The sequence below is a fragment of the Ursus arctos genome, unplaced genomic scaffold, assembly GCF_023065955.2.
Source record: "Ursus arctos isolate Adak ecotype North America unplaced genomic scaffold, UrsArc2.0 scaffold_199, whole genome shotgun sequence".
Classification (NCBI taxonomy): Eukaryota; Metazoa; Chordata; class Mammalia; order Carnivora; family Ursidae; genus Ursus; species Ursus arctos.
The window spans coordinates 1-19,545 of NW_026622873.1; the positions used below are offsets into that span (position 1 = coordinate 1).

Below are 19,545 nucleotides of genomic sequence, written 5' to 3' on the forward strand. Positions count from 1 at the left end.
CACTCCGCACAGTAGAGATGATTTCAGAACTAATCAATAACGCTGGACAACTGGGGCCTCCACACATGCAAGTGATGTAAAGACTGTGCTCCATTAAGCCCAGAGCCCAAAACATCATGTCTGTGCAGGGCACCTGGGCAATGCTTTTATGTCTGTCTATTGCACAATGTCACACTTCTTCTCAATGGCAGACCCCTGCTGCCCAGTTCTGTATGGTGAAACGAGACAGTCCACGAAATGGATGTCCACAGAAAGTTGAGGAATGTTCCTGTGTCCTCACTCAGGTTGATCCTTGCATTGCAAAGCCTCGTGGTACCTCCTCTACATCTTCTCCACCGACACATGTAGTCACACGATGAATACGCGCTACAACTCACATCATGCAATCCAGATCATCTTACCACATGGTGGCGGAACGAGGGGCAGGGGAGGCCCGCATGTCGACCAAGGTGGAGGAGGCTGAGGTGGCCCACAGCCAATGAAGCCTGGTAAAGTTTGGTCCATAGGGCAGGGCATGCAGGTGGGCCGAGGAAACCCTCTCACATCCGGACCCACCTGCAGACAGACAGGAAAATAGTTTGGTGAGACAGACAGAAGTTGTAACACCAAGAGATGAAACCCAAAGAAAGAGCTCTCAGCATCTGCCTCCTTCTCCAATACCACGTTCCAGCAGAGCCGCATCCGTGCTAGAGAACTTGACCCCTCCCCACTGCTGCCAACTATAACAAGGGGGGAGAGGGGAATGGATATTACAGGAATAACCTACTGTCACCAAACATCACTAACCATGTCTGCCAATGGTCACTAGCAAGAAGTAGCATCTTCAAAGATGAAAAAGGAGCATGGCAAACTAGTGAAGGCAGGACACTCCAGACACGGAGGCATCGGGATCCTGGACAACACTTCATCTTTCCTCCTCAACCACACAGAATATTTTGGTTTGTTAACAAGAGAGAGAATGTGATGAAACTGCCCTTTCTTCTCAGGAATCCGAGCCACTCGAGGTGAATCCTTTGCCTGCAAGCCCCTGACTGTCCCCACGCTGCCTCACTTCCTGACACAAGGGTCTTCTGCTCTCTGCAGTTTCTGGCCATGGCCACAAACACACTTGAGGAATTAGGGGCCTGTGATCTGACAGGGGAATTGGAAAAGTGTTTTCCAAAAGGAACGTGATACCAATAACCCTTCTATAACTCAGCAGCTGTGCTTATCTTAAAACACAGTCACTCGGACATTTCAGCACACTGAGTTCCAGAGTAATTTTGTCCAATAGGAAATTAAGATGGGAAGCATAAGTTAGGGAATCCACAAAACTGTATATGCTTTCCGATGGAAAACTCGAGAACGTGTGATGAGAGAAGAAACCTGCTCTCACTGTGACTTCGGACCAAACGACCTGCTCCTAGAAGCCCAACCGAAGGGCTTGTGGGGCACCGGTCATGCAGATAATCGCTAACATCCCCCCTTCAGAAAGTGTGTGTCACAGTGTGTTTTGCGACACGACACTAACAGCTCTGATCATGCAAAATAGTTGTGGAAAGGGTACAAGGAGAGGGATTCTGTATAGCACGTTTACCAGCAGAAGTAAAACAGGGATGACTTACGAAACATGGCCTATCTAAGCACATTCCAAACCGCAAAGCAGATAATAAAAAATGCACGGAGAGCTTCCCCTAGTTTCCAGTCGTGAGGATGACCACAGACCTTGTCACAGGTTAATCATCTAACCGCAATACGAACACAATACGTATCGCACCTGTACATACCCCAGTGGGAATCAGGCAGCTCAGAGACTTCAGTGTGCAGTGAGCTGTCAGCTTCCTTGAGTTATTTCCCCCACGTGCACTATGGGTGAGCAGGGGTACACAAATACACACACACACACACACACAAACACACACAAGACACACACACACAGTGAGTGTTCTGCCATCCTTCACCTCTAAAACCTGTGGCTTTGGGAGAGGCCCCCAAAGATGATGATTTGTAACGGAGAAGCCTGTCAGCCCCTGGGTGAGCTGCTTGTATTTGAGAGGTGAACGACGCCACAGACAAACTGGATGACCCACCCAACAGACACAAGGCCAGGACAGGGTGTTGCTCAAAATTGGAAGTTTCTGAAAAAAGTGGAAAAGTCCACAGTAGTTACCTTGTACATCCCAGGGTCTCTGTTAGGCTCAGTGCCATTGTTCCTCATGGGAGCCCCACCAACTTCAGTATCAGACCAATGCCCTAGAATGCATGGAAGTGGATTCAGACTGACATTGACTGTGCAGAATTCAACCCAACCCTCCAAACCCTCCCCCACCACGTCCCACCCTCTCCCACTTTCGGGTCCCTTCTCAGACACAGAGCATTTCCCACATGTCTCTTCTGACCCCTGATGACAAGGGGGACACCCGCCCCTCCCCCTCGAGGAAGGGACCACCGTCCTCCACCTGCTTCAGGTGCTTTCATAGCTAAGGAAACAGCAGTAGACTGCTCCGGGGAAACCAGCTACAAATGAATAAACCCTCAAAATGAACAGCATGCATTCTTCCTCAAGCCACAGGCTCATGGTTCAATCTTTCAGTCTACAGATGAGGCCTAGCATGTGTGACTGGCTATTATGGAAATATTTAACAGAAGAAATGGAGTAGACTGATCGTATAGTCGGGAGCAAAGAAACAATAGGAGATTGAGAAGTAAAGCTGTGACATCATACTGAATAACATTACAGGAGTAAAATGCACACATCTCACTGATAAATGCAGTACTGCAGATTGCAAAGAAAACCAAAATAAAGGAACCTCCATAAAGAGTAAATAAATGACTTTTTTTCAAATAGTCTTTTTCTTTTCTCAAAAACTCTTTACCACTGAGTCAAGGTGGGAAGGAAGCTGGGGCTCATGACTCCTCCAGGCTCATCTCTTCAGTTGGGCGGTGGTGGGGGGCCGGGGAGGTTCTGCAGTGAGGGGACGGGCGTGAGCTCCGCCTGTCACAGGGACAGGTGCCCTGCTGCCTGGGGGAATCTGAGGAAAACACCCACCTGTCACCCCTTCAGACAACCTGCTGTCCGTAGGTACTGCTTGTGATTCTCTCCAGGACACACAATGACCACCCACAGGAATGGGAAGGACACCGTGTGCTTTCCCAGCAGAAGTCAGGCTGCCCTGTTTCACAGCGCGCTCCCTACCTCTCCGTGGAGGGCTCCACATCTCAGGTCTTCCCAGCATCACTTCCTGCCTCATGCATCCCTCAGGCAGCATCTGTCCTTTCATCATGCGCAGTCTTGAATACAGAGAAAGAGCAGACGTCTATAAGAATTACATCACCACGTCCTCTACTGGACACCAAACAGTGTAGTTGTCACCCCTCAAAACACCCGTAAAAAGGCACATCAGACTCGCACACCTGTGTATCATGTAGGCGTTCTCCCTTCTCTGCTGCTGTATCTTCCGCTCCCAAACCCGAGCCTTGATCTGCGGGAGAAAAACCCACCCATCTTCAGTTGTGCCGGACTGTGCCCCAAATGGAGAGCAGGGAAAAGAAAACACTTACCCAATTCCCTACAGCATTCTTTTCATGAACTGTGATCTGAAAAAGCCAACACACCAAAAGCGCATGTTCAGGGATCTAAGGGCCACTTCCGTCCCCTGCAGGAGGCGCTAAGGGGCCTGTTGGGGCACAGCTCAGGTTACCTTGCGTTCAAAGGTGAGCTCTGCCTCCTGCAGCTGGTCTTGCATCTCTCTGATCTGTTGTCTGTCAGGTACAATTGCTTTCGTCAGGTAAAGCCCAATATTGGGTGTGATTTTAAATCATCGGCCCATGTGGCCGTCCTCCAGTTATCTGTCCCCTCATCCAATTGATCCTGACACAGGAAACACTTCCACATGACTATACGTGGACAGCAGGATCAAAGCTATTGTCACATCCTTTCCTTACTCATTTCTCCACACATGCAGGGTTCAGAGTTGATATAATTTCCTTACCCGTTTTCAATCTTTCCCTAATTTATCACATGACAAGTATCTTTCGTCATGAAGCTCTATTCTCCTTTAACTTCTATCCTCGCCACGTTTGCCAGGGTTGCAAAGACCAGCGCCATCAGATGGCACTACCGTGTTTATGGGTAGGATTCATCCTACGACAAACTGCTTTCCTCAAGATGACCACCATTGACACCACAACCAGAGACTCTGGCGTGGAACAAGTTTCCACAGAGTCAGGCCAGCGCTGGCAATCAGGACATGTTTACTAACATGGTTGTTTTGCTCTTTCTAAAACTTATCTCTTTGGGTCTGTTAATTCTTTCTGGATATGTCCCCTGAATTTTTGTGTATATTACTTGTTGAGTCTAGACATTGTACAAAGGTGAAAAATACAAAGTAAACAAGGATTTCAGGAGCCGCTAGTATGGTGTCTGAACTCACTTGTACTTGTCTATTTCTTCTTTGGTTACTTTCAGATTTTCCTCGGCATCTGACAGCTGATTCTTTGTTGCCTCCAGTTCATAAAGTGTCTTTTCCAGCTTCCTAAAATGGGAAAGGTATATACATAGACCAGTAGCCAAGGTCCAGAATTTCTGCCGTTTTTCCTCCCAGCACACTTGCGGCCTAGATTTGAATGGCTTCCATAAATGCACAGACTGTGAACACCATCAGGGAAATGAACTGAAGGCCCCATTTAGGGCTAAAGAAAAATCAGATTCTGGCTGCTGCCATGTCCCCTGCAATCAGAGCTGTCTTTGTACTTCTCTACTTCAATTCATTCATCACCAAGTCACCAAATAACACTGCACTTTGTGCCCTCTCAGAATAGGTCTTTCTTTCTCTGAGATGGTGAAGGCTCATTTCAGTTCAAAGTGAGAAACTAGGCCTGAAAACTATTTGGATGAAGCAGGAGACCATCATTAGTCTTACACCTCCATGGGGAGCCCCGATCCTCAGACCAAGGCTGTGCCCGACATGGACAGCCCAAAAGGAAGCCTTCCAGAGTACGGCTTCATCAGCATGGTAACTCACTCCCAGACATCTCTAGGGTTTAGAAGTACAACCCCTGCTTCCTCCTTCAAAGATCCTGGTGGAGGAAAAGGCCGATCTTAGTGCTGACGGTATGTCCTGAAGTATAAAATGATGTGAACTGTCACACAGTCAGGGTGTTATCTCCAGGCAACAGATGTCAGATGGACAACTATCAACTGCATGGAGTCAACCTACTTTAACAGAGTCCACTGATAGTGAAAGCAGCAAAGAGCGATGCTTAGAAAGGCTGGTTTCCTGTGTCGCCCTCAGACTCTTTTGTTCATGGTGTTGATTTAAAGGGTTTCAATGTGACTCTTGATTTACTCAAGAATCACATGCAAAAAGACTCTTAGAAACTGAGACAAAAGCTCTAGACAGAGAAGGACTCATGCATTTGCTTCTGGTCTCTCAGGCAATCCTTCAGCACATGCTCTGTGGAGTGGCTGTAATGTAGTGGTTCAGCTGTGAGGTGTTGAAGAGAGAAAGGTGGTCAAGACACTGTACCTGCCCCAGAAAGAACTTACCAATGAACAGAACCAAGATGCCAGTGAGACAGAGCGGCCCCCACCCCCGGTGTGGGAAGGATTAGCACAAAGCTGAGTCTCCAGGGAAGAGGGGGAACAGTTTTGCTTTTCAGCATGAATGAGGGACTCTAAGGTCCTGAGAACTTTCTCCTCCTGAGGAAAATAGAGGAAGTACTGTACAAAAGTGGAAACTCGTGAGTGAATGCACCCAACTTCTAAGGAGCGCATGAAGAAACAGGAGAACCAGATGCAGAAGAAGGAAGCCCAGGAGAAAGCCAACCTGGCAGTGGGAGCCAAGCTCCCCAGGGCTCATCAATGAGTTCTGGAACAGGCAAGTGAACTGCAAGAAACTGAACGACTTTATGAGCACAGCCTTAGAAGGAAACAAGTGCTGTTCAGGGTCAGCCAGCAAAGGTGAGCCCCTAGTGAAACTGCAGGCTTTGCTTGGGACGCAGGAGAGTTACACCTACAAAATCAGGTGGACAGGAAATACCCCGGCCTTCTTAGGATTGGGCCACAGTGAACGATTTTGGTTGTACACTGGATGAAGGGATCCAGTATTGCTGGAGCCCCAACCCACTTTCCACAAAGAAATTCCCATTGTTTCTGCAGCAAGAGAATTCCATTTTTCTCTACACATTCTTGACCCAAGTCTGGTACTGAACAAGAAACTGACTGAATTCAGGGCTGATGAGAACATGTGATGAGACTGAAACCAAAAGGACAATGTAGATGGACCCAGAGGGGATCCAGGTATCAAGCTGATTAGTGCTGGTACCTTCCCTCTTCTGCCCCAGTGAATCACACCACAACGTGTGACAAGCAGTTGGAACAGAAACAAAAATGCAGGTTGCACAGATCAAGGTAGGAAGGGCAGGTACTTCTACAGAATGCATTTGGCAAAAATACTCTAGATCCAATTCCCAACGAACTACAACTATCTAGCCTGGCTGCCACATAAATTCATACAACAGTGTTTGTGACGATTAACACAGGAATAGCTTACTCTTCGGCAGCCACTTTTCTTCGTTCAGAGAAATCCACCATGATACCCAATTTCTTCCTTAGCAGCTTCAATTCCACTTCCTTAGCTGCCTTCAAAGAACTCAGGGCATTGCACTTCTGTTCCAAGACCTTTTTGCTTTCTGTAAAGGATGAGTTTTCTTTTGTATGAGTGGGCATGGGACCTGAGAATTTGGTTTTGTTGGGGAAAGGAGAAGGGCAAGACCTTGAAGGCGGGAAGGCATTCTTTCCCTTCCCAATGCAAACTCATTGCCAGCATCTGGGGATTTCTTTCCCTAAAATAACATACCCTTCAGTACACGTTTTTTGGACTCCAAGTCTCCCTGCTCTTCATCCTCCAATGCATCTTGGGCCTTGAAGACGGATATGAGGAAAGACATTCAAGAAATCATGATCACAGAACAATGTGAGTGCACCTAACAGAACGGGATCATGCAGTGCAACAAAGAAAGCCCTTGAGGCATAAATAGAACAAGGAGAAAGTAAGGAGACCCACACTTTTGTATACACACATATACACAAACACACACAAACACATATACCTAATTATATACATAAATTATATATGTACATATCTTCCCCTATTAACATTGAAAATTCTCTCTTCAGCATTGACAGGAAGGGACTATACAATTTGGCTGGCTATCACCCTTCATAACTCAAGTATCTTGTGGGATTTTCTGCATATCTTGGAGGGCAGGGCTGAACGATGTGATAATTACCTAGCTGTGAAATAAACCATACTTCCTAGTCCTTGAAATAGCAGACCTCATCGTGATGGTCCTAAGTGAAATTCCAGCTCACTGTTCAGTAGGAGTTTCAGTTCCCAGATGCCCACTCTCTACTGTGGTAAACAGCAAGCGAATACGCGGCCCTCCCCTCACCCAATGACCAAAAGCCTCCTGAGCCACGTTAAGGTAAATCTCAACAGCCAACTCTTACCATGTCCTCATTCTTGACATTCTTCTCTCTCATAGCTTGCAACATAGTCCGCTTGAAATGAAGGGCGACACTTAAATTTGCATTAACCCGTTCAACCTTTCCGATGTTCTCCTTCAACAAAACATATTGAATGAGTAATAATAATTCATCACTTAGGGCACGTGGGTGGCATCTGGGTGTCGCAGTAGGTCCAACTCCTGCTTTCATTTTGGCTCCAGTCCCCACCTCAGAGTCATGGGACTGACCCCTGCGTCAGCCTACACACTCAGCATGGAGTCTGCTTGGGATTCTCTCTCTCCCTCTGCCCCCCTCCACTCGCTCTTTCTCTCTCGCAAATCAATCTTTAAAATAATAATAATAATAATAATTCATTACTTTCATTTCTGTTGTTAGAACACAATTCAGGCAAAGAAGGGATCCTTACCTTCAATTTAAGAATTTTGTCAGAGAGAAACTGATGTTCTCTCTTCATTTCTGCGCGATGTTTCTTTCCTTCCCTGATCTATAAAATATACGAAAAGGGAATCAGAATTCAAAAATAGCAGAGTGTTAGACAAAGCTATCTAACGCTGTGTGACTCCTTTCATGGATAGAGAGGCAGTGCTCTACACTTGTGAAGCTTCTCTTGAATCGCGATCATTTGTGGGTCACGTGAAATAGGTCAATAGGATGAACTACCAGAGGGGGAAGTAACCAAAATGAAATCACAAAAAATATTTGAAAGGGCACTGATACCTTCTCCTCCCAAATGGATATTTCTTTAGCAAGTTCCCTGTTTTCATTTTTAAGCCGATGGATCTTTTCAGCTATTTGTTGTAAAGTAACTAAAAGGAGAAAAAAGAATTTCTAAGATAATTAGCAAAACCAGTGACATCGAATAATCCCACTGTAATACCCCCAGAGACACATTCTCGGACACTTGGGTGTAACTAACTTGATAGCATTCCCATTGTGCCTGAAAAAGCAAGGTTTAGCAGCATTTGAAACCTAAGACAACCTATTTCAGGGAGATTCCTACTTAAAATGTTTTCAGAAATAGAGAAACACAATCAAATGTCTTCTATTTTTCTCCCATCTGTAAGCATCATTCTTGGAAAATTCAATCACTGCAAATACTTATGTCATCACCAGAGATGTAACAGAAAAATCAAGCATCCTTTCAACTAACATCTCTCTCCTCCAATGATTAAGGTACGTAAGTAGGTCCCTGCAAACAACCCAAAATGAACAAAACCATCCTTTGCTCCTGCTCAGCGCCACGTCTACTTCCAGGTCCTACTTGGAATTCCACACAAGGAAAGCTCAAAATGTCAACTGAGTGGCTACTCAAAGGCCTTCCATGACTTCCTGCTGCTCACAGATTGCCTTTCAGGAACCCCAGGCTGGGGGCTCTGGAGGACCAGATCTTTGGAATCAAACACACTTGGGTACACTCTCCATGTTACACAGAGTCTCTGGAGCGCCTGGTAACTCACAGTTCCTAGAACACAAGGTTTTCTCAGCTCAACTTGAGAATGCTACCCTCCATCCTTAAAGGAAAACAACCCTCATGAAGCTCCCTATCACAAGTGGATAACACCTGTAAGCTCTAGAACACAGACTCCTCTAACAGGCACTTAATTCTCTCATCTTGGGGCACCTGGGTGCCTCAGTTGGTTAAGTGACTGCCTTCAGCTCAGGTCATGATCCCGGGGCCCTGGGATCCAGTCCCACATCCAGCTCTCTGCTCAACTGGGAGCCTGCTTCGCCCTCTCCCTCTGCCTTCCACTCTGCCTGCTTGTGCTCTCTCTCTGTCAAGTGAATAAACCAAATCTTTCAAAAAATAATAAGTCTCTCATCTTACCTCAAGTGCAGATTCTCTTCTATTGGCCCAATGTGAGTGCTCTCGTGCCCCGAGATCTCTCTTCTCACCACCACCACTGCTGCACTCACAGGGACAAACACCAGCATTCGAGGGTTTGCTAAGGGCCAGGCAGCCACCTCGGCCGTCAGACAGCACCATGGAATCACCACAATCCATGAGGCCCGGACACAATACATTACCACCCCTGGCACACGTTCCTTTCCACTCCTTCTCCCCTGGCAGGAAAGGCTCCCTCCACTTCAAACTCAAAAGCATGCTTTAAACCTCTCTTGTGACACACACTCTGCCTGGCAATACCTGTCTTCTTCTCCAAGTGTAGCCTGCTTGATAGACTCAGAGTGTTTTCTCATCGTCACATTTCACCAAGAGCCAGGTCATGGCAAAGTACCCACTCCAGACCTCAGGCTCCTATCCTCACTTGCCTCCTAAACTTCTCTCTGCAAAATTACACCCTTTTTGTTCTCCCTCCTCCCATGAGGTGTTCCTCCTCCTGGTCTCCTAAGAGATGGCAACACCCTCCACATTATCACTTAGACTCCACATGGAGAAGAGAAAGATTTTCAAGACTTAACAAGTCAATTAGACATCAGAAGTCACCACATTTATCCCTAGTCAAATTACACCCACATCAAACACCGGTACTGAGAATTTATTACAAAGAAAACTAAAGCCAGAAATCTTACCTTCATATTGTCGAGGGGCAATCTAAGAGTGGAAGAAACAAAATTAAGTTTGATGTCAAAACATATTACTAGAAAGAATCTACAGTTCAGATAAATACTGAAATAGTAATCGAAAGAAGTTACAGTAATCATTTTACTTAGCAGAATGAATTCACAGGATTAGAAAGAAGACAAAATTAGCATTTCTAACTATGAAACTCATCTATGACTTTCTCTGAGTCATCATAGTTCACAATTCATTTTTGATAAAGAGCACAAAGGTGTATAACTTACGTTTTACCTCAAAATCTATTCACATTCTATTAAATGAACGTTCACCCTATTCAATTTTGACAAGGGATCGGGTGGACATTTAAAAAATAATCATTAATTCATCGTTTCCCTAACTGTTTTGTAACCAATATCCACACTGAAGTTTAGAACCTGGGATTATTGTTCAATCCTGAAAGATATAAAATGGAAGGAAGGAAGAAAGAAAGGAAGGCAGGCCGGTAGGGAGGAAGGCGAACAAGCAAAAACTCTGAGAAAGATATGCTTCTTGCCTTCTCTAGAAAGCCTTTCTGAAATCTTACAAAGACTTGGCTATTTGCTGAATTCACATGCAGTTACAGCACACAAGGTGTTATGAATTTTCCCAGAGTACTACAAATGGAGGGTCATCAAAAAGAAATGAAAGCCATCGACGAGAAAAAGAGTGGCACGTGGCGAGTGATGAAGCATGAGCAACAACAGAAATGACAGCTGATGTTTCGAAAAAGGGGAACCAGGCTCCCCAGAATCGAGTCACCCAGATAAATTATAGCTCAATAAAATCTAGGCAAGACCCCATTTTGACACCATTAACATATTTCCCCATTCAAAAGTTTTACAGGATGATGAGAGGCTGAGGCCAGCCCCCAAATCTTGCCAGGATATTGGAATATCAGCACACTATCAACAAGCCAGTCATGATAATGTTGTTGGGGAATGTGCATCAGTGGAGGGCAAACAGAAAATCATGGCTATTCCATTAATTTCACGTGCTGCTTAGGAACCTCTGAGCTTCCGTGGCCCTTGTCACCCAGCCCCACTGGCGGGAAAAGTGAAAAGATGGATGGGGCACACCAAATACTTAATATTTTTGTTTTCTTTCTGAAGGGAAGCTTTCTCCATTGGCCGGGACAGGGAGAAAATTCCCATTTAGAAATAAACTCAAAAGTTTTCTGTTCTTCTCAGAAAGGTCTGCCCTCAAGTGAAATATGTCACCAGAGCCTAATTGGGGGTTTCCCAAAGACTAAGCAATAGAGCTGAGGGCAAATACTCAACTCCAGTGCTCTCTCCTCCCTGTCTCACCTGGGAGTAAACTCAGTCTAACCCCTAGCCAGTTAAGTAGAAAACATCACCCTAAAGTCCACTTATCTAAGTTTCTTTACTAGGACACAATACCTACCTTTCAACACAACCTTACAGGGCACACTACAGGTAAAAACCACAACAGCAAGCACTAGAAACACACTTCCCATGGCAGAGATGATGGGATTAAGCAGGCTAGGAATTACAAGTCCCTTCCATGTATGATACTGGATCTCAGAATAAAATGGACAATAGGAAGAAGAGATGGTGAATGTACACAGAGAGATGAAACTCTAAGATTTTAATGTAATTCTAGACAACAACACCATAGCAGAAATCAAGAATGCCTTTGATGGGTTCCTTAACAGACTCAACATACCAGAGGAAAGAATCATTGAGCCTAAAGAAATTCCAGTAGAAAATTCCAAAAGAGAACACAAAGACAAAAATTACAAAGACGGCACAGAAAATCCAAGACTAGTGGGACAAATACAAAACATGTAACACACAAATAATAGGAATACCTATTCCTTCAGGAGAGAAGGGAGAGATATTTGAAGCAATGACTGAGGATTTTCCAAAATTAATATAGTCACCAAATCACAGATCCAGGAAGCTCAAAACATCGAAAGCCAGATAAATACCAAAACAAACACACAAACAACTAACAAACAAAAAACACTAACAATGCCTGATCTAGACTATTCAGCTACAGATCATTAAAGACAAAGAAACAATTCTGGAAATCTGGAGCAGGGGTTGGGCTAGGTGTCTGAAGGAGGTGGAGGGGAGCAATAACACCTTACCCAAGAGGAACAAGGATAAGAACTACATCATACTTCTCAGAAACCATGCCATCAAGAAGGACAAAATGTTTACAGTGTTAAAAGAAACATCAAACTAGAAACCCGGCCATTGAAATGATCCTTCAAAACACACTACAGGGTAAGGAAAACTGTCAGGGGTAGTGACAGTCATTACTTCAATGGTAAAGGGGTCAATTCTCCAAAAAGACATAACAATTTCTAATGTGCGTGCATTAACAACAGAGAGTCAAAGTACATGAGGCAGAAACTGAAAATATTGCTGGTGGGAATAGATGAATCCATTCCTACTGCTGGAGAATTCAAAATCCTCTTATCGGTCATTGACAGATCCAGCAGATACAGAAGTTCCATGAGAACACAGGTGAACTGAACAGCATCACCAATCCACGGCAGCCATTAACATCTGCAGAATACTTCATTCAACAACAGAAGTACAGACATTCTTCACAATCTCCCATGGAAAAGTCACTGAGAGAGGCCATATTTGGGGCCATAAGATACATCTGAACAACCAAAGGAATAGAAACCACAGGAAGTATGTTCTCAGACCACAAATGACTCACACTAGACATCAAGAACAGAAAGATAGCTGGAGAATGACCAAACAATGGAGATTAAACAACACACTTCTGAAGAACACATGGGTTGGAGGGTAAGAGGAGGGAAGGGTGAAAGAGGTGAAGGGGATTGAGAGTACACTTACTGTGATGAGCACTGAGAAATGTATAGGATTGTTGAATCATGTTGTACACCTGAAACTAATATTACACCGGTTGCTAATTATGCTTGAACATAAAGAAAAAGACACGTATGGATCAAGAAGGCACCTCAATAGAAATTTAAAACTATTTTGGCCAAAGCAACCTTTTTCATGACACATCTCCAAAGGCAAGAGAAACAAAAGATAAAATGAACTTGTGGGACTTCTTCAAGATAAAAAGCTTCGGCACAGCCAAGGAAACAGTCAAAAAAAACTAAGAGGCAGCCCACAGAATGGGAGAATAAATTTGCAAAGGATACTACAGATAAAAGACTGGTATCCAAGATCTGCAAAGAACTTCTCAAACTCAATAGGCGAGAAACAAGTAAACAAATCATAAAATGGGCGGAAGATATGAACAGACACTTTTCCAGTGAGGACATACAAATGGCTAACAGACACATGAAAAAATGTTCAAAATCATTAGCCATCAGGGAAACTCAAATCAAAACCACACTAAGATACCACCCTACGCCAGTTACAATGGCAAAAACTGACAAGGCAAGAGACAACAATTGCTGGAGAGGATGTGCAGAAAGGGGATCCCTCCTACATTGTTGGTGGGAATGCAAGTTAGTACAGCCACTAGCAAAAACACTGTGGAGGTCCCTTAAAAAGTTAAAAATTGAGCTACCCTATGATCCAGCCATTGCACTACTGAGTATTTACCCCAAAGATACAGACGTAGTGAAGAGAAGGGCCATATGAACCCCAATGCTCATAGCAGCATTGTCCACGATAGCCAAATCGTGGAAGGAACCGAGATGCCCTTCAACAGATGACTGGATTAAGAAGTTGTGGTCCACATATACAATGGAATATTACTCCGCTATCAGAAAGAACGAATTCTCAACACTTGCTGCAACATGGACGGCACTGGAGGAGACAATGCTAAGTGAAATAAGTCAAGCAGAGAAAGACAATTATCATATGGTTTCTCTCATCTATGGAACATAAAAACTAGGATGATCGCTAGGGGAAGAAAGGGATAAAGAAAGGGGGGTAATCGGAAGGGGGAATGAAGCATGAGAGACTATGGACTCTGAGAAACAAACTGAGGGCTTCAGAGGGGAGACGAGTGGGGGAATGGGATAGGCTGGTGATGGGTAGTAAGGAGGGCATGTTTTGCATGGTGCACTGGGTGCTATACGCAACTAATGAATCATCGAACTTTACATCAAAAACCAGGGATGTACTGTATGGTGACTAACATAATAAAAAAAAAAACATTAAAGAAAATAAAATACTGTGTAATGTTCCAAAAAAAAGAAATTTAAAACTATTTCAATCTAGGTGATAATCAAAATTGACATTATTAGAGGGAAATTTTTAGTGCTGAATGGATATAAAAATGTCCAGTGACTATAAAATTTTCTGCTTATTTATGAATAAAAGTATATCAGGTACTTTGGTATACTTACAGCGAGGACGGTTCTCCAGATGTAAATGAGAAAGGCACAAATGCCCAAATAGCCAGTAAGAATGGCAAAGTTCCACAGAACTCCAGCCCCATCAAGGCCGAGAATGAAACGGTCAGGCACAACATGGACAAGCTGAAATAACATTTGAGATAATGAAGAATCTCAACGACATTCACAATGTATATGTCACAAGGAATCAACTTCACAGACCCCCAACCAGCCTCCAGGAAGTAAGCACACCTCTCAACTGCCTCCTCCTGGAGGAGAAGGAGCACAGAGGGATTACAAAGGAGCAGGGGCCAACTTTGGGGACTGATGAGTGTGTTTGCTCTCTTACTTGGTGATGGTTTCATTGCTGCTTACCTATGTCAAATATCAACAAACTGTATTCTTTAAAAAGATGTTGTGATCATACAACATGGAAGCTGTAGGAAAAATCTAATAGGCAAATCTTAAGAGATTTTATTTTCCCTACAAGCACATTGCAGATATTTTTTCTATAGCTAACAGAACTTAAGAATTTATAAGTCAAAATAAAATAGACAATGCAAGTAAATGTAAACTTAGAGTAGGTAAGAAGTCAGTGACTTCTATTGTACATCCATGAAGGACCTGGATAAACTCCTTTGGAACATTTCAAAAAATACACCCAACATGTATGGAAAAACAAGAGAAAGCAAGAATAAAACATGTACTAGAGATAAAAATGAGAATGTTATATGGACAGATGTTTAGATAAGGACATAAGTGAGACAGACAGGAGGTTTCTCACTAACTCATTAATATAACACGGGATTGTTATTCCAACAAAAATAAATTATTGTTTGGTTTCTGAAAACATTGATGTTTTCTTTCAATGCTCACTTTGCTTCTGAATCACAGTCCAAAACATCAGATTTCTGAAGTACATAAAGATTTGCATCATCAGGTGATCTTGTATATTTTGAGGATATCTGTGAGGTTTTAGTTACTCGAACACCTATCTCCAAAAAGCCAATGAAAGGAATCCATGTTCCTATTTCTTAGTATTGTAACTAAATCAGTCAGTAGCAATTATAAAATTTAACTTTTTAAAGAGAGAAAACATTAAAATAAAAGATTGCATTTATTTATTTGAAAGAGAGAGAGAGCATGAGCTGGGGGAGGGGCAGAGGGAAAGGAGGAAGCCGACTGCCTCTGAACAGGAAGCCAGACAGGGCTCAATCCCAGGACCCTGGGATCATGACCCAAGCCTAAGGTAGACGTTTAACTGCATGAACCATCCAGAGGCCCCTGAATTCTAAAAGAATACTAAATTCCTAGATATGGACCCCAAAATAAAGAACACATCTCATTTTACAAAAACTAGAGTTATAAGTATTTCAGGAGAAAAGACGTTCACGATGCAATTTGTACTAACTCACACCAAGCTTGAATTTTGTGCAAAACACAACTCTCTAGAAAGTAGCCCCTGAAATCTATAACATTTCCATCTTTAGCCCTCACTGCTGAGGTCAGGAAAATGTGTGCTGGTGGAAACATACACTGTCTTTGAATAGCCACTGTCTGAAAGAGAGCAGTAGCTGTCAGCACCATGGTTGATCACGGGGATCAATTGCACACAAGACAGAGGCCATCTTGTCATGAATGTAAAACACCCCCAGTCGTGGGCACTCGGTACATCTGGCAGCTGTCTGGATGCTGACCAGCAGCTGACTCGTAACTGGATGACATCCAATGGGGCCAATAACACTAGGTTTTCAGAGACAGTGGCCATGAGCAGGTGGAGGTGGGAAATGCAAGACCAGTTAGTTTATGCAAGAGCCCAGAGATGAGGCAGGGTGAGAAAGCTGAACTGATGCAGTTGAGATGATGACTGGGTAGAGGGGAATAATTCCAATCAAGACTACCAAGAAATGTCCTCCTTTGAAGACTCAAAAGAAACAGAACAGAGTCTATTTTGACTGGAGGTATTTGTGTGGAATGATTCTGCCTCAATATAAGGATCCTTCCTGACTACTGACACTTTCCAGATCTCTCTGTAAGAATCTGGTGCAAGCCGATCTAAAGAAGTCTACTTATTTCTAGGGGTGTTCCCTGTCTGTCTCTTTCTTTCTTTCTCTCCTGAGGGTACAGGTTTTACTTTTTAATGACAAAATGAAATATTCACACTGGAAACCAGGTATTTCTTTATATTTGGACAATCCTAAGGACATTCAGGACCTTTTTACTTTGGGGAAATCAACACTCTGTACATACTTGGCCTAAGAAAGGACGACAACTCATTCACTTCCTGATCCCACCACTCCTAGTGATTTTCCCATGACAAATGTCTCAGCAGAATAAGGTCACTTAGTGTCTGCTGGGCGTCTCAGGGCTCCCATGGACCTGGTGGGACACAGAGTCCCTGGGGACAGCCTCCAAGACCAGAAGGAAAGGGCTGACTCAGAACTTGTTAAAAGTCAACAAACCAGGAAGCATGGAGCACAAAGGACATTTCACTTTTTAACACTCTAGTCCCAACACCAATGCTTGAGATATCTTTGTTCCCAGGGCTGCCAAACTCCACAAATATCAACAATGTGCTGATAGGAAAACAAACTACACATAAGATGGACCCTAAACTTACAAGGCTTTTGAAGCAGGAGCTTCACCGGGCTTCCAGAAGCCCGTCTAATACCCATAGTTCCTATTAAATTCGAGTTCCTGACATTTTTAAGGACAATTTTAATGAGATATAATGTACATATCATCTAAGCCCCCTCTTTAAGACAAAGAGCTCAATGGCTTTTCGTATCTTCACAAATCCTTCCTTCTTGACACCATAAACCTAGTATTTTCAGGTTTCCATCCTGCCAGCACTGTGGTTTTTGGACCAAGCAGCGCAGACAGGATGTAGAACTTGGTGTGGACAGTTGTGGCCACAACCCCTTCAGGCTGACCGAGAAACCTGCCCTGTGGTGCTCGGTCTTCAGGGAAATGTGAAGGTCTTCTGAAGTTCCCATCAAGAACCCCAGGAAAAAGCTGTTATTTAACCACCGTGTCAAAGAACCCACTAGGAAGGAAGACACTACCAGCAGCTTTGGGGCACCTGGGTGGCTCAGTCAGTTAAGTGACAAAGTCTTGGTTTGGATCAAGTCGTGATCTCATGGTCCTGAGATTGAGCCCCTCTTTAGGCTCTGGGCTCACCACACAGCTGGCTTGGGATTCTCTCTGTCCCTCACCCTCTGCCCTTCCCTCTGCACCTGTGCCCTTTCTCTCTCTCAAATAAATCAAATCTTAAAAAAAAGAAAAGAAGGAAGACACCACTGAAGTGCCATGTTTACTCACATTTGGGTTTGGGGAACCGGGACACCAGAGCAAGAGCAGCCAGAACAGTCTCTGCACCTTCATGTCTTGGTCCTTTCAAGGGGCACTGGGGCACCAGGGAGGAGGTGGAGATCGGGGGTGGTGTGGGAGTGGGGGTGGGTGGGGTAGGGAGTGGTGGGAGGGGATAGGGTGGTAAATAGGGATGGGGGTAAGGTGGAAATAGAGGGTAGGATTGGGGAAGGCGTTTGTCAGGACAAGAGGAGGTCTCGGACAGTGTCAGGGTCAGATCAAGTACTCAAGGGGAGGCAGGAGGGTTCAGAAAGGTTAGTAGGTCAGCAGGTTAGTAAATCACTAGGTTAGCAGGATACAGTAGCAGGTTAAATGATTGGAGGAGGATCCACCTTCTTCCAAGCCTTCACCTGACTGAAGGTATCCTTAGCAACACAGAGGCTGTATACTTTCTCTCGACCAATCAGCTGCCTTTGCCCCTGGTACATCATAATGGACACCCCGTGTGACCTCGTTTGTAAGTATCCCCTTCCCAATGTGGTCTCACCACACACCATCCCAACGACAGGTCTTCTCTGGAACTTTGGCAGACCTTCTTGTTTCTGCTCCCTCCCAACCCAGGTCCCTGTTCCCTCTTTTTTTCTATTTTTTGTTTATGTATTTATTTATTTAATTTTAATGTTTTTTAATTATATTATGTTAGTCACCATACAGTACATCCCAGGTTTCTGATGTAAAGTTTGATAATTCATTAGTTGCGTATAACACCCAGTGCACCATGCTATACGTGCCCTCCTTACTACCCATCACCAGTCTATCCAATTCCCCCACCCCCTCCCCTCTGAGGCCCTCAGTTTGTTTCTCAGAGTCCATAGTCTCTCATGCTTCATTCCCCCTTCTGATTACCCCCCATTCTTTATACCTTTCTTCCCTTAGCGATCATCCTAGTTCTTATGTTCCATAGATGAGAGCAATCATATGATAATTGTCTTTCTCTGCTTGACTTATTTCACTTAGCATTGTCTCCTCCAGTGCCGTCCATGTTGCAGTAAGTGTTGAGAACTCGTTCTTTCTGATAGCGGAGTAATATTCCATTGTATATATGGACCACAACTTCTTAATCCAGTCATCTGTTGAAGGGCATCTCGGTTCCTTCCACGATTTAGCTATTGTGGACAATTCTGCTATGAACATTGGGGGGCATATGGCCCTTCTCTTCACTACGTCTGCATCTTTGGGGTAAATACCCAGTAGTGCAATGGCTGGGTCACAGGGTACCTCAATTTTTAACTTTTTAAGGGACTTCCACACTGTTTTCCAGAGTGGCTGTACCAACTTGCATTCCTACCAACAATGTAGGAGGTTTCCCCTTTCTCCACATCCTCTCCACCAATTGTTGTTTCTCGCCTAGTTATTTTTGCCATTCTAACTGGCATAAGGTGGTATCTCAGTGTGGTTTTGATTTGAGTTTCCCTGATGGCTAATGATTTTGAACATTTTTTCATGTGTCTGTTAGCCATTTGTATGTCTTCATTGAAAAAGTGTCTGTTCCTATCTTCTGCCCCTTTTATGATTTGTTTCTCGCATATTCAGTTTGAGAACTTCTTTGTAGATCTTGGATACCAGTCTTTTATCTGTAGCATCATTTGCAAATATATTCTCCCATGCCGTGGGCTGCCTCTTAGTTTTTTTGACTGTCCTTGGCTGTGCAGAAGCTTTTTATCCTGATGAAGTCCCACAAGTTCATTTTATCTTTTGTTTCTCTTGCCTTTGGAGATGTGTCATGAAAAAGGTTGCTTTGGCTGATGTCGTAGAGGTTGCTGCCTATGTTCTCCTCTAGGATTTTGATGGATTCCTGCCTCACATCAA

General features: G+C 44.0%; 1 protein-coding gene across 1 annotated transcript in view; it reads right to left on the bottom strand.

Moving 5' to 3' along the window:
- Positions 1–410: 410 nt before the first annotated feature.
- The window catches only part of LOC125283000 (uncharacterized), a gene marked incomplete at its 3' end in the record, with an annotated part of 41,184 nt that continues 22,049 nt past the window's right edge, over positions 411–19,545 (bottom strand). The window contains exons 10-23 of the mRNA XM_048221262.2: positions 14,380–14,511; positions 10,040–10,061; positions 8,228–8,316; positions 7,917–7,994; positions 7,493–7,603; positions 6,840–6,903; positions 6,534–6,672; positions 4,413–4,514; positions 3,681–3,741; positions 3,541–3,576; positions 3,394–3,461; positions 3,176–3,270; positions 2,150–2,232; positions 411–555 (exon numbers count right to left, since the gene is read on the bottom strand). Coding sequence (XP_048077219.2) covers positions 411–555; positions 2,150–2,232; positions 3,176–3,270; positions 3,394–3,461; positions 3,541–3,576; positions 3,681–3,741; positions 4,413–4,514; positions 6,534–6,672; positions 6,840–6,903; positions 7,493–7,603; positions 7,917–7,994; positions 8,228–8,316; positions 10,040–10,061; positions 14,380–14,511 — 1,225 coding nt within the window. The remainder of the gene's footprint in view (positions 556–2,149; positions 2,233–3,175; positions 3,271–3,393; positions 3,462–3,540; positions 3,577–3,680; positions 3,742–4,412; positions 4,515–6,533; positions 6,673–6,839; positions 6,904–7,492; positions 7,604–7,916; positions 7,995–8,227; positions 8,317–10,039; positions 10,062–14,379; positions 14,512–19,545) is intronic.